General features: G+C 31.9%; 2 protein-coding genes across 2 annotated transcripts in view; one reads left to right on the top strand and one right to left on the bottom strand.

Moving 5' to 3' along the window:
- The window catches only part of LOC118191327 (uncharacterized), a gene marked incomplete at its 5' end in the record, with an annotated part of 529,277 nt that overhangs the window by 53,626 nt on the left and 462,712 nt on the right, over positions 1 to 12,939 (top strand). The gene's annotated exons all lie outside the window — the stretch shown is intronic.
- Positions 2,419 to 12,939, bottom strand: part of LOC118204024 (uncharacterized) — a 110,849-nt gene continuing 100,328 nt past the window's right edge. The window contains exon 9 of the mRNA XM_085810323.1: positions 2,419 to 2,752. Coding sequence (XP_085666449.1) covers positions 2,723 to 2,752 — 30 coding nt within the window. The 3' untranslated portion in view covers positions 2,419 to 2,722. The remainder of the gene's footprint in view (positions 2,753 to 12,939) is intronic.

The raw sequence follows: 12,939 nt of genomic DNA, 5'->3' as shown, positions 1-12,939 counted from the left end.
GCAATGGTTTACGAGGAAACATGCCGATATTCATCAAACATTTCCTACAGGATCGGAAGTTTCATGTGAAGATAGGCGATACACTTTCTGACATGTTCCATCAAGAAGAGGGCGTTCCGCAAGGAAGTGTATTAAGTGTTACATTATTTAGTATAAAAATTAACTCTATTTTAAAACAACTGCCTCCAGCAGTCCAGGGTATGCTCTACGTCGATGACCTGCAAGTCAGTTGCCAGAGAGAAGATCTGAAAGACATTGAGTGTAAACTGCAGACATCTCTCAATAGAATTGTTAAATGGTCGCAGGAAAATGGTTTTAGATTTTCTACTCAAAAGACTGTGTGTGTACATTTCTGTCGAAAGGAAATTCCTCACCCTGACCCCGAACTTTATCTGCAAGATGTGCTGATTCCTGTAGAAAAGGAAATAAAATTCCTAGGAATGATATTTGACCATAAGCTTACGTTCCTTCCCCATATTACCTATCTAAAAAAAGAAATGTTTTAAAACTATGAATATTCTGAAAGTACTGTCAAATACTTCTTGGGGTGCTGATCGAGGCTCAATGCTTCTTATATATAGAGCTCTCATTTGTTCGAAACTACATTATGGATCAATCATTTATGGGTCGGCAAGGCCTTCAGTATTAGCCAAACTTGATCCGATACATCACCAAGCACTTCGGATATGCACTGGTGCCTTTAGAACTTCTCCAGTGGAAAGCTTATATGTGGAAAGTAACGAGACCTCCCTGCAGTTAAGACGTGAAAATCTTTGTTTTAAGCATTAATTCACAAACCGAAGTCTTATCACAAACCAAGTCTTATCACAAACCGAAATTTCTACGCGGTCAAAATTGCTTAGTGACCAATACTCCCGTTTATATCAGGCACGACTATCATGTGTCCCATCTTTCGGCTTACGGATGAGTGCTTTGGTGGAGGAATATAATTTGTCCAATATAGATATACAGGTGGAGGATTTTTTTGGAATTCCTCCCTGGGAGGATTGGAGAATCCATTCTCTGGATACTTTTCGACACTGGAGTAAATCACAAACTAACGAAATCATCTACAAGCAGATTTTTTTTAAACATAGAAACAAATATAGGAAACATATCCCTCTATATACAGACGGATCAAAATCCGAGGATCATGTTGGTGCAGCTTTCGTCACAGAGAAAACAATACTGGGGGTTCGATTACATAGAGTTTGCTCTGTGCTTACTTCTGAGCTTACTGCAATCCATCTGGCTTTGACTTACCTTTCAAAACAAAAGTACATAAAGTTTATTATCTACACAGATTCCATGAGTGCCTTAATGTCATTGGAAAATTACGCTCGATGTACTTACACAGTTGCAACCAGAATCCTGAAGTTGAATCATTCTTTAAAAATTGGGGGATACCAGATTCTTTATTCGTGGATCCCTGGACATGTTGCCATTAAGGGGAATGAATTGGCGGATATTGCAGCTAAAACTGCAACCACAATGTACAATCTTCAGATTCCACTAGCAGACATCAAAGGCTTTGTCAAAAGCAAAATTCTCAGCAAATGGCAGAAGCAATGGGATGACAAAGTATATAACAAGCTGAGAAATGTTAAACCCACCATTGGATACTGGCCATGTATGGCTAATTGAAGGGAGCATGTCCTCTTGACTCGACTGAGAATTGGCCATTGTCGCCTGACCCATGAGTATCTTCTGAAGGGAGAAGAGAATCCCAGCTGCCCAAACTGCAATGCAGATCTGACAGACCATCACATCTTGGTGGAATGCCAGAGTTTTAATTATTTTCGCCAAAAACATTTTAATTGTTCAGAACTGAACTTAGGAAATTTAATTGGAAAAACACATCATCGTAATTTGTTTCTGTTTTTAAAAGATATTGGCTTTTATAATAGACTTTAACCTGTTTTTTTAAAAGATATCAGCTTTTATCATAGACTGTAATCTGTCTCTTTTTACCTAAGCTAGAAGTTTTTACAAATAACTAATTGCATTGTTACCACTTTTCTGGCGCAGATAACCTTGATAGGTTTTGTGCCAAATTACAATAATTCAATCCAATCCACTAAATTACTTTCAGCACTCTTATGAAGACCGAAATTTACATCTTCAAAGGAAAGTACCCATTAGAGAGAATGTTTAGGTGCTGATGTGGATTCGTTTGTTTAAAATGTTTGTTTTCATGTCAATTTAAAATAAAATATTTTTATGAAAGTCTCTTCTCTTTGCCATACATTATATTATTTTTATTATTTAATGACATACACTTCAATTGTATTCCAGAAGTAGCCAGAGAGATGAAAATTTAATTTTTTATACCCCTGTTTGTTAAATTTTATTTTCCTGAAATAAGACCAAACTTTTTATGAACTTTTATGATCTTAGCAATAACAGAATCAAAGATACTCAGAGTTTACACGTAGTTTTTATTTTACTTGTCACTTTAAAAGCGTATTTTGACAAATATGAATGAGATTAAAATTTGGAATATATCTTTAAGTGTAACTTTATAGTTTTCAAGTATATTTCAAGATGGATGAAACATTAAAATCTCTTCTACTTCACTATTTCAAAAAAGGAGTAATGCAGCAAATTCTGCAGGGCGAAATTTCTGCTGGGAATGATGCGCTTGACATAATCGCAGTAAATTCTGTTTTATTTCATCAAACCTTCTTCCAGTTTTGTTGTTTGGGACCGACTCTTATTTAACTCAGTACATACAGCTTTCATTAAGAAATTCCTGCAACGTAAAAAAGATGAGTATTATTAATTAATAAAATTAAGAATATATATAGATTATTATACTTTTCCAAGAAATATAAAAACATTATGCATTATAATTTTTATTGCACATCGTTAAATATGCACATATTTTTCTGATGAAGCCTAGTAATTCAGGAAGATCTCAGACTTAATGTAGGTAGTATTTTAGAAAATGACAAAAAATCATGGTATTATTTTTTTGTCATTTTCGTATTCACATGCATTTGTGCCTTTATACGGATGCTAAAAGTAAATGTTGTATCTGCTAGAGCATATTTGGAAAATATTTATAAACAGCACGTTTTGGCAAATAGTATTTATAAAAATTAACATTTGATAACCGCATGGTTACTATTATTATAGGCATAAGATCGAACACCGAAAAGCAAGATTGTAGAAATTAAGATTTAAGTCATGATCAGACACTAATCATAATTCTCCACATGCTTGATACCAGGGCAAAGCTATTGTGTATTTCCTGCACAAATCTTGCAATTTATTTTATACGGCTATTTGCAATGAAACATAAATATGCACTTACCATGGAAAATGTTTGAAAATTCCCTAACTTTCACAATGAAAAGAAAACGACTATAAAATACTCAATGTCAGAAGTTTCTCCTTTAAATGTGGCCCAATCACGGAAGCTTTAATGAGCCCGCCTACGAAATTACTTCAGCTTGATTAAATAGTGCCGTGATATACTTTGGTAGGATTAATTGGTTCGTTTCACGTTATCCTGTTATAAGATTTTAGCAAAGCTAAGATTATAATTCGTTCAAAGAGTAATGTCGTCTCGTTGCTTAGAAAAGAAATTACTTTTAAATGACTTGTGAAATTTAAGCCACAATGCGTACTCATCCAAAAGATTCAATAAAACTGGTTCTGTCTTCCTGTTCGTTTCCTACAAGTTCCATTACAATATATGTTTGATAATGAAATTATGGAGTGAAGAATCACGAAAACATATATTATGTGGAGTAAAAATTTTTACTTTTTAGATCATAATAATGATGATGAGGATAATTGGATGGTTGCAATAAAGATGCAGTCATGGCTTAGTGAACACGCTTTTTTATAGACGGAAAAATAGTCTTGAAAAATATTTACACAACAAAATACATGCAAGATGTATGAGCTGTGTACAATAATAATGACGGACGTTCAGTTGTAGTATTAAACAACACGATGAAGAGAAGCAGCAACACTGATAATAGAACGGCAGAGATAGGCAAGTGCTAGAAAAATAAAGATTTCAAGAATGATATTAGATCAAGAACTGAAGTTATATAGCACCGATTTATTTCTGTTAGTTTATTAAACATTTTAGTTTGAATACCTTTTAACAATGTTAATAAAATACTTTTTCCTATTTGCTATTAAGCAAATAAACATTTCATTAGCGTTAAAAAGACTTGCATGACCAAGATTAATTTTGAAATGAGCACTTCAAAAGTATTATTGTGATACCATTATTACTGTTCTGAGGACAACAAAAGAAAACAACCAAGTTAAAAAGAAGAATTAAGAGGCTTTACGAATTAAAGTTAGACATTTTTATAACATATTTGTAACTCATATATATGTATATATGTAATATAATGCTGGGATTTGTAATTCCCTGGTATTATTTCTCTGAAACGTAAATGATAACGCACATATTATTCAGTAATAAAATATCTTCTCCACGGATAAGGATCTGGTAAAGAACATATAAAGACCTTTTAACTCAAACTATCGCTGCACAAACGAAAAGGAATAAATTGCAAATGAAAATAATTTCTCTTCCATAATTATTCCTTTTAGAACTGTTTTGAGGAAATAATCATGTCTAAATGAGAGATTTAATAACAATATTTTTCCTTTTAAATTAAAAACTAATTATGTTACTCCTTTCATTTCATATTTGATATTAAGAGAGTTGCTCATGACGTTTACAGGTGAAAACATTGCGACAAAAATATCCCGGAGAAAACAACACAAGGGCGAAAACGTCGTCGTACAAAATACAGTAGGAGAAAAGGAAGCAAGGGGAAATGGTTTAAATGTCAAGGTAGAAAACAGAAGATGTGCAATGACTTGGAAGTTTTAAAACATCGTCGTACAAAATATCGATGCTAAAATAAAGCACCTATGTATCTTCTGACTGAAAAATTTAAGCGAATTTTCGTGTAATGATTTGAGAGCACGAGAAGAAAGATGTAGTATTTTTATCTATTTCCTATTTTACATTAACTAATATGTCTTTATTTAAAAAACAAGAAAGAAACTTCATCATTCAAAATCTAGAAATTAGTAAAAATTAATCCTAGGTATGGCAGTTGATAGAATTTTAAACTTATGTATGTTCCTCTTTCTAATCTTTTCAATATTATATTTTTTCATGAAAATCTACTTATACTTCTTTATAAAAGAGGTTAATTAAGTAATTACCTTTAACAGCTATCAATGTAAATTTAAAATTCTGCTGCTATTAATTGCTATAGGTAGTATTAATTTTTGTTAATTTGTAGATCTTTGAATTTTTAAGTTTCCTTCTTGCGTTTTTAGTGAAAATTTGTTACTTAACCAAAAAAATATGGAATATAGAGGTAAAATTATTACTTCTTTTTTTTACTCACAAATAATTACGCAAAAATTCACTTAACATTTTTATAGCAGAAAACATATGTCTACAATATTATATCATCATGCGATTATTTGTAGGTGCTTAATCGTTTTACCACGAAATTTAAAACTGCGAAGTTTTTGCCGAGATTTATTTTCTACCGTAATATTTTACACCACGAAGTTTTGAGAGCTGCGATGTTTTTTCCTTTGTTGTCTTTTCTCTCACGATATTTTGTAGTTGTTATCATATTTTTCCCCTTGCGTTGTTTTCATCTTGATGTTTTCCTTCGAGATGTATTTGAGGGACACCACAGATTTTTTCCCTTTCGACGGAAATTAAAAACTAATTCCGTTATCTTTGCTTAATGCGCAGTTGACAGAAAAGAGTTATTCATAGGCATTCAGAACTGTATCCCCAAAGCTTTGCTTAGTTGAATTAAAATGCATTATATTTTAATGCTATCGAATCAGAAACACAGGCTACAATACAGAATATGAAGCACTACATCAGAAAACTTCAAACTTCTATATCAATAATCTTTGTTGCTATTTCTACAAATAGAAAATACTGGCTCTCACTCCAAACGATTAGTTCACCGAAACCAAGCCGGGCACTATTATGAAGACATGCAAACAAATTGTATCTAAAGTTGGCACTGGCCTTTTAAATGTTTAAGATAATTATCTACAGTTATCCAACATAAATGAAAGCCATAAATGTTTAGAATTTTCGAAATTCAGAGCATAAATATAATTGAAGGCATGAAATTTTCCAGACTTTAGAGGATACAAATGATTTATGGGATTAGGCTTATTATGTTTTTAGCTTCTAATGCAGTTTAAAACCACTGCAATTTATACTCATGGTAAGATTTTATGCATTATGTATTCTTCTCGCTTGCGTTAATATATTAACGCATTTAGGGTTTAGGAGTTGTTATGTAACAAAACCTCTTTAACTGCACGTTTTATGGCCTGTAGAAACATTTTCTTTTATATTTAAACACGTTATACTGTTTGCTTCCTCACCGGTCATAGAATACGATTTCATTTTTTACCATAATCTTACTCTGCAAGAATTCAAACCAAATGGGACTTCTTTTCTTTAACTTGAACCCAGATGTTTTCCCTTTTTTAACATAGCCATTTTAATCATAATACGTGAACTTTGTTCTTCTAGTTCTACAAAAGAGTTTTAACTTTAGAAAATCTACCATTTAGTTCCTCTGTATCGTGTTACGTTGCACTGACACTGAATTAATCAAATAACCAGCTATGAGAATTATTTTCATTTAACAATCCTCCCTTTCTTTAATGACTTATTAAAGTATTTCTGTAACAAGCTTTACAAATTACATGAGGGTAAAGCTTGTTAGAGTCTCAAATTCAAAAGTTATTTTTCTTTCGACGCATTACTTAAAATCATCATACTATTCCGCTTTTGCGAAAGATCTTTCGATTAATACTGTGCATTTCATATCAGTGTAAAAAATGAGGGATTAAAATGCAATATACATACTTCTTAATAATTTGCAGCTTTATTTTCAATAATGCTCCTAGAACTGAACTTAACGTTTATCAAGCAATTACTGAAAATCAAAGAATCATGAATCGAAATATTTGGATTATGATTAAACATATTAAGACTATCTACTTAATAGGACAAATGTCTTCCGGGGTGCAATGTGTTCTTCAGCCAGCCTATTCATCTTGATTAGGAGTAAATATTAATAAGTCGAAAATATGCGAAATATTGAGAAAAATACTGAAGAATGTTGGTTGTGAAATCAGGCCTAAAAATTATTCGATAAATAATTTGCGTCTCTTCCCATCAGACAAACTGCACGTGTTTTCACCACAAGAACATGCAAGGATAAATGCAATAGTTCTTTGCACTCTCGTCCACGTAAAAAGACGAATTGGAAAAAGCATGAAAGCGAGTCGACCTTCTTTGAAATGACGATTTATTGACCTTAGAACATTTTATTTCGGGCACCAGTTAAGGTATCATTAAGTCGTTTCAACGCAAGAAATATGAAAATAAAACGTACCCTTATCGGAAATGGGACCATGGATCTTTCATTTGCTGGCTGGGCAAATGCATGAAAGAATGCGATAATTCCGTTACAGTTTTACATAATGCGACTAAATGATAATTTTTATACACATTTAAAAAATTAGTATAATTAATAAAAGATGAAACTACCATCCCTTGGGCTACGAAATAATAGTTTCTTTGTATAAGTAGTGTAAGCCTTTTAAAAAATATGTGATCTATAAAAACGCAAGCTGTATTTTTTCTCGAGTGCTACTTTAGTACAACAGGTCAACAAAAGTGACTTCAGACCGAATAAATGATGCTCGATTTCAGTGCATTGATATATATTGATTTTAGATATTCATTCAGGTTTTCTGCTGTCGTTCACAGTTTTGAATGATTTATTTTGTGATCACATTATATTATATATACAGTTTTCCGAAATATGTCAGAGGTATCAAATTTTAAACTATACCATTATTAACCTTAATTTGTATAGTTAGACCACAGAGTCTTTTTTTTATTTAGGTTATTTTCCCTTTCTGTCTCAAAAAGAGTAACATGGTCATAATTAATCTTTCTAAAATACGTCATTCCGAAGTTAATGGCTGTCATACGATACTTATATAACGTTAATGGCGCACAAGCGTACATAACGGCTAAAATTGAACGCAAAAGTATTTCTTTGTTTAAATTTAACAAATCAATACGATTGGGTGCTCTGCCTATTAATGGAATGTTCTAACTATCTAAAACATGTACGTAAGAAAGAAAAGCATGTAAAACATGCTTTTCTTTCTGCTTCTGTATCTTCGTACTATTACTCTATATAGCAAGAAATATTAACTGTCTACAGCAAATTATCACAATATACATTTCTAATATCCAGGCATAATTACTGAATAAAACATTTTTCTTGAGGTTCTCAATATGGCTTATTCTTTTCAGTGAAAATTATATAAAAATCAGCTAATTTATCTCGGTTCTATCATAAAAATGAAGAAATGCACTTTTTCATTCCATAGATTGAAATATTTGGATCTGAAGTATTTATGAGTTAAAAAATTTATGTAAAAATGCTAAAGTTTAAATTATGGAAATGTTTTAATTATTTTTAAGAGCGATTTGAATAATTTCCTTCGGTGTTCTCTACATTACTTCCGATTTTCATTCCACTATTAGATAATAAGCTTGAACTGTAAGTCGAAAAAAATGAACAAAAAATTTACTCTTCTGTATTGTTGCCAATACATCTATACATTGCAATATATTTTTGATCAGTGTTTCGTTAAGATTAATAACTCATTATTTGCTTCAAAAAAGAGAAGTCATTAATCTTTCTAATTCCATCTGCAGCATTTACCTTGAGTTGCCATTTAAAGCTACGAAATTTTATGGGAACTCAAAAACCTTTTCTAAAAAAAAAAAATATAAAAATTTGGAAATCTTTCTAGAAGATATTCAGTCAGATATAAGTAGTATATTTATGAGGATTAAAATATCGTTTATCGATTCAAAAAAAGGGGGAAGTTCTATATTTCCCTTTCTGCTTGGCCGATTGACGAAATTCATCTTGTGTTTCTCAAGTCTCGAAAGCTCAACTTAGCTTGTTCTAACATACATATTTTGATACAAAATCGGACTTTTTCAGAAATGATATGCCAATTTTTTTTCATATTTTAATTCTCCGCCTCAAATTGTCGAATTATGGAAAAGTGCCAGGTTTCTGTCAAATTGTGCTGAAGTGGCAAGTTTCACCAAATTCGCAACAGAAGTCTTTTTTAAAATTAGAAGTAAAAACTTTGAGCCCGAAGTGTTAATTGAATTTCATTTGCAATAAATAATATGAGCGGCTTTTAAATTAAGCATAATTAATTTTTTTTTCATAATTCAAAATTTTAGTCCAAAGAAATTTCATACGTTTTTCTGATTTATTTAAAAAACGTGCAGGTCTCGATAATTTCTAATAATTTTACAAAAAATATATTATTTATAAATTATAATAGTGCTTTTTTAAATTTAGCGTATTTATTATAAATAATAATAACGCCCAATGTGACTTACTCACTTTCTTACAATTTTCAGTTATTTGTAAGAGTTGTTGCTGTTTCGATTCCATATTTTATGGAAGAATGGTTTCAGAGTCTGAAAGAGGTTGGACTTCAACTTTCGACCCCAATTTTTTAGAGAGAGGAATCTCGGGATTGGTGGTTTCTGGGAGTCCCGCTTGTCTCTCCTACGACCAAATGAAGCTAGAGGACTTTCAGGCCACCATACATTGGGAGTGCTCCCTTGCCGCAAAAGCACTACACATTTTCAAATATTCATGTGCTTTCCGGGATTCGAACCTGGGCTCTTCGGTACATTAGACAGAGTTACTAACTACTATCTAGTCTAGGCGACAATCTTAATAGTTATTTTAAACTTTTAAATTTCCAAATAAACTTTTACCGAGGATGATTCATTTGAAATCTCTTTATTCTCATTTTTATCAATAATGATTAATAAATATTTATTAATTATGAAAGAAAAGCTTTTTTTAAAATTTATAAAAAGTATTATTCAAACGTTTAAAGTTTCGTTTTCTTCTATAAGAGCAAATTTTTACTTTCGCCACTTTATCGGCTGTTCTTTTACTTTACTTTCTTTTATACTGAACAAATTTGCTAATTTCAAAATTGTGCATCATTCAATACTTCTGAGTGCATCAAACAATACTCCAAAATATTACAAATAAAACATGCTGTCTTCTACTATAGGAATGTGTAACAGCGCAAAAGTTTACTACAAGGATGTCAAACTCGCGGGCCGCATAGGTCCTACAACAAATATTTTTGCGGCCCGACCAATATATCGGCAAATAATAATATATAATAATAAAATAACATATCGACGAAGAAAAAAATGAAATGTTTACTGCTAAGTAATTAACGATAATTTATTCAGTGTTGTTAGATTACTCACAGCGAGCTGACACACACACTACTTAAATTACAAATGCGTGTGAGTAGCTTGCGTTCAGCTACCTTCGGCTTTTGGGGGACACGTGCAATCAGAACTTGTACGCATCTCCCGATAGCCGAATGTGGCCAAACTCATGGTCTGAGTTTTCCAATCATAGTTTTGTACGATATATTGGTGCATGCATGTGCATGCACTTTGCTTTATTATTAATTATTACTTAATTCATATTGTTACGGATTTCATAGTTATTTATTTATTTAGTTTTCTTATTTAGAATTGTAATTAGATTTGCTTCATGTTGCCTTAGCAACGCAGACGATTTTTGAAAAGACAGCTGCATTGAAAGGTTAAAAATAGAACAGCGCGTGCATTTAATACCTAATAAATAAATATCTCGTAATTGCTGTTGCCATCCACAAAAATCCAGATATTTATAGATGTTTCCAGTATATTCGAGAAATTAATTATAAAGCTTATAAAAGCCGAGAACAAACAACTCATCTCAATAGTAGCTGTAGTTCTAGCGAACTGTTTGTTTACTTAATGCTGTGATTGATTTGTAGCGATTTCGCTGTGAGAGAGAATTAGTTTCTCTGTTTTGAATTTGATTTTTGCTAAACGTTTGACATTTTGTGATATTGTTAGAATATTTTTGAAGAAATATTTCAGCATTTTGATTTATCTCTTGTGGAAAGAATAAATTTTGTTAACTTTTTAACGTTAACCGTGTTTATTTCAGCCCTTTGTATTCAGTATGTCTATATCAAAACCAAGTGGTAGTAAAATTAAACGAAAAATCGCTGACGAACATAGAATATTCCAAGTAAAATGGAAATTAGAATATTTTTGCTGTGAAATAAAAGATAAAATAATCTGCTTGATATGTAATAATACTATTAATGTACCAAAGTTATATAATATTAAACGTCATTACGAACAACACAAATCGAAATATAACAATTAGGAAGGATTAATGAGAGAAGAAAAGTTGAAAGAGCTCAAGTTAGGAGTGAAAAAGCAACAGTCCATGTTTAGTAAAGTATTGCAAGAAAATGAAGCGGCGGTACATGCAAGCTACGTCTTGTCCGAGTTGATAGCTAAACATTCGAAGCCTTTTACTGACGGTGATCTCATCAAGGAATGCCTAATGAAAGTTGGAGAAATTGTTTGTCCTGGAAATGTGAAGGCTTTTCAATCAATTTCATTGTCTCGAAATACAGTTGCGGAAAGAGTTACTGATTTAGCCGCGAATTTAAGTGATCAGATCAAAGCAAAATCATCTAGTTTCGAAAGTTTCTACATTCCCTGTGACGAGAGCACGGACATTAGTGGCAAAGCTCAATTAGCAGTGTTTCTTCGTTCTTGTGACAAGAATTTTAACATTTTTTGAGGAATTACTGGAACTAATACCAATGCCTGGTACTACCACAAGGAGGAGATATATTTACTTTAGATACTGTTTTTGGACTTCTGCAGAAATATAATCTATCTTTGGCAAAATTAAATTCTGTAGCTACAGATGGCGCTTCATCAATGACTGGGAAAAACAAGGGCTTCGTAGCATTACTAAGAAAACAACTTAGTGAAATTCACGGTTCAAACATTCATCATATGCATTGTATTATACATCAAGAAGTTAGTTCTATGCACGAAAGTAATAAATATGGAGAATGTTTTGTCATATATAAAAAAAGTTATAAATTTTATAAGATCTCGAGGTTTAAATCAGCGTCAATTCACTGCTTTCTTAAGTGAGTTAGTGAATATTCGGGTTTGTCCTACTATACCGAGGTACGTTGGGTATCTTGCTCCAAGATTCTCAAACAATTCTGGGATTTGAAAGAAGAAATATGTCAGTTTTTAAAAACGAAAAATCAAGACGTAAATTTGTTTTACGATCCAATATGGATACAAGATTTATCTTTCTTGGTTGATATAACCAAACACTTAACCGATTTAAATTTATCGTTACAAGGAAAAGATCATATCATTACGAACATGTTTGGCATAATTAAGGCATTCAAATGTCAACTAGTTCTTTGGGAAAAACAACTTAAAAATGAAGATTTGACGCACTTCCCGACGTGCAGCATGAACAAATCAAGTTTAGATGATACTTGTTCGTATCAAAAATACGCAGAAAAAATTGCAAATTTAACAACTGAATTTGAAACGAGGTTTAATGATTTTAGTTCCCTCGAAGACAAATTTTTTTTTGTTTCCTTCGATTTTCTCAATAAGTATTGACTCAGTACCCAGCCATATGCAAATGGAGGTGATCGAAATTCAATACAACTCAAATGTGAAAGCAAAATTCATTGAAGTGGGCGTGCCTGAATTTTACGAATATTTACCAGCCAGGTTTGAAAATACTCGAAAATTCGCATATGAAATTATTTCCATGTTTGGTAGCACTTATCGGTGCGAGCAGTTATTTTCAGCCATGAAAGGTAATAAGTCTCCTATTAGAAACCGTATTAATGATGTTCACCTTGGGTCAGCGTTGAAAGTTATCACTGCAAACAAAATTTCTCCCGAAATAGGAAGGATAA

The sequence above is a fragment of the Stegodyphus dumicola genome, chromosome 2 (assembly GCF_044657685.1).
Source record: "Stegodyphus dumicola isolate Sdum_Otavi_A_Nest chromosome 2, ASM4465768v1".
Lineage (NCBI taxonomy): Eukaryota > Metazoa > Arthropoda > Arachnida > Araneae > Eresidae > Stegodyphus > Stegodyphus dumicola.
Note: the sequence above shows the minus strand (reverse complement) of the source record. Positions and strands in the feature narration are given on the sequence as shown.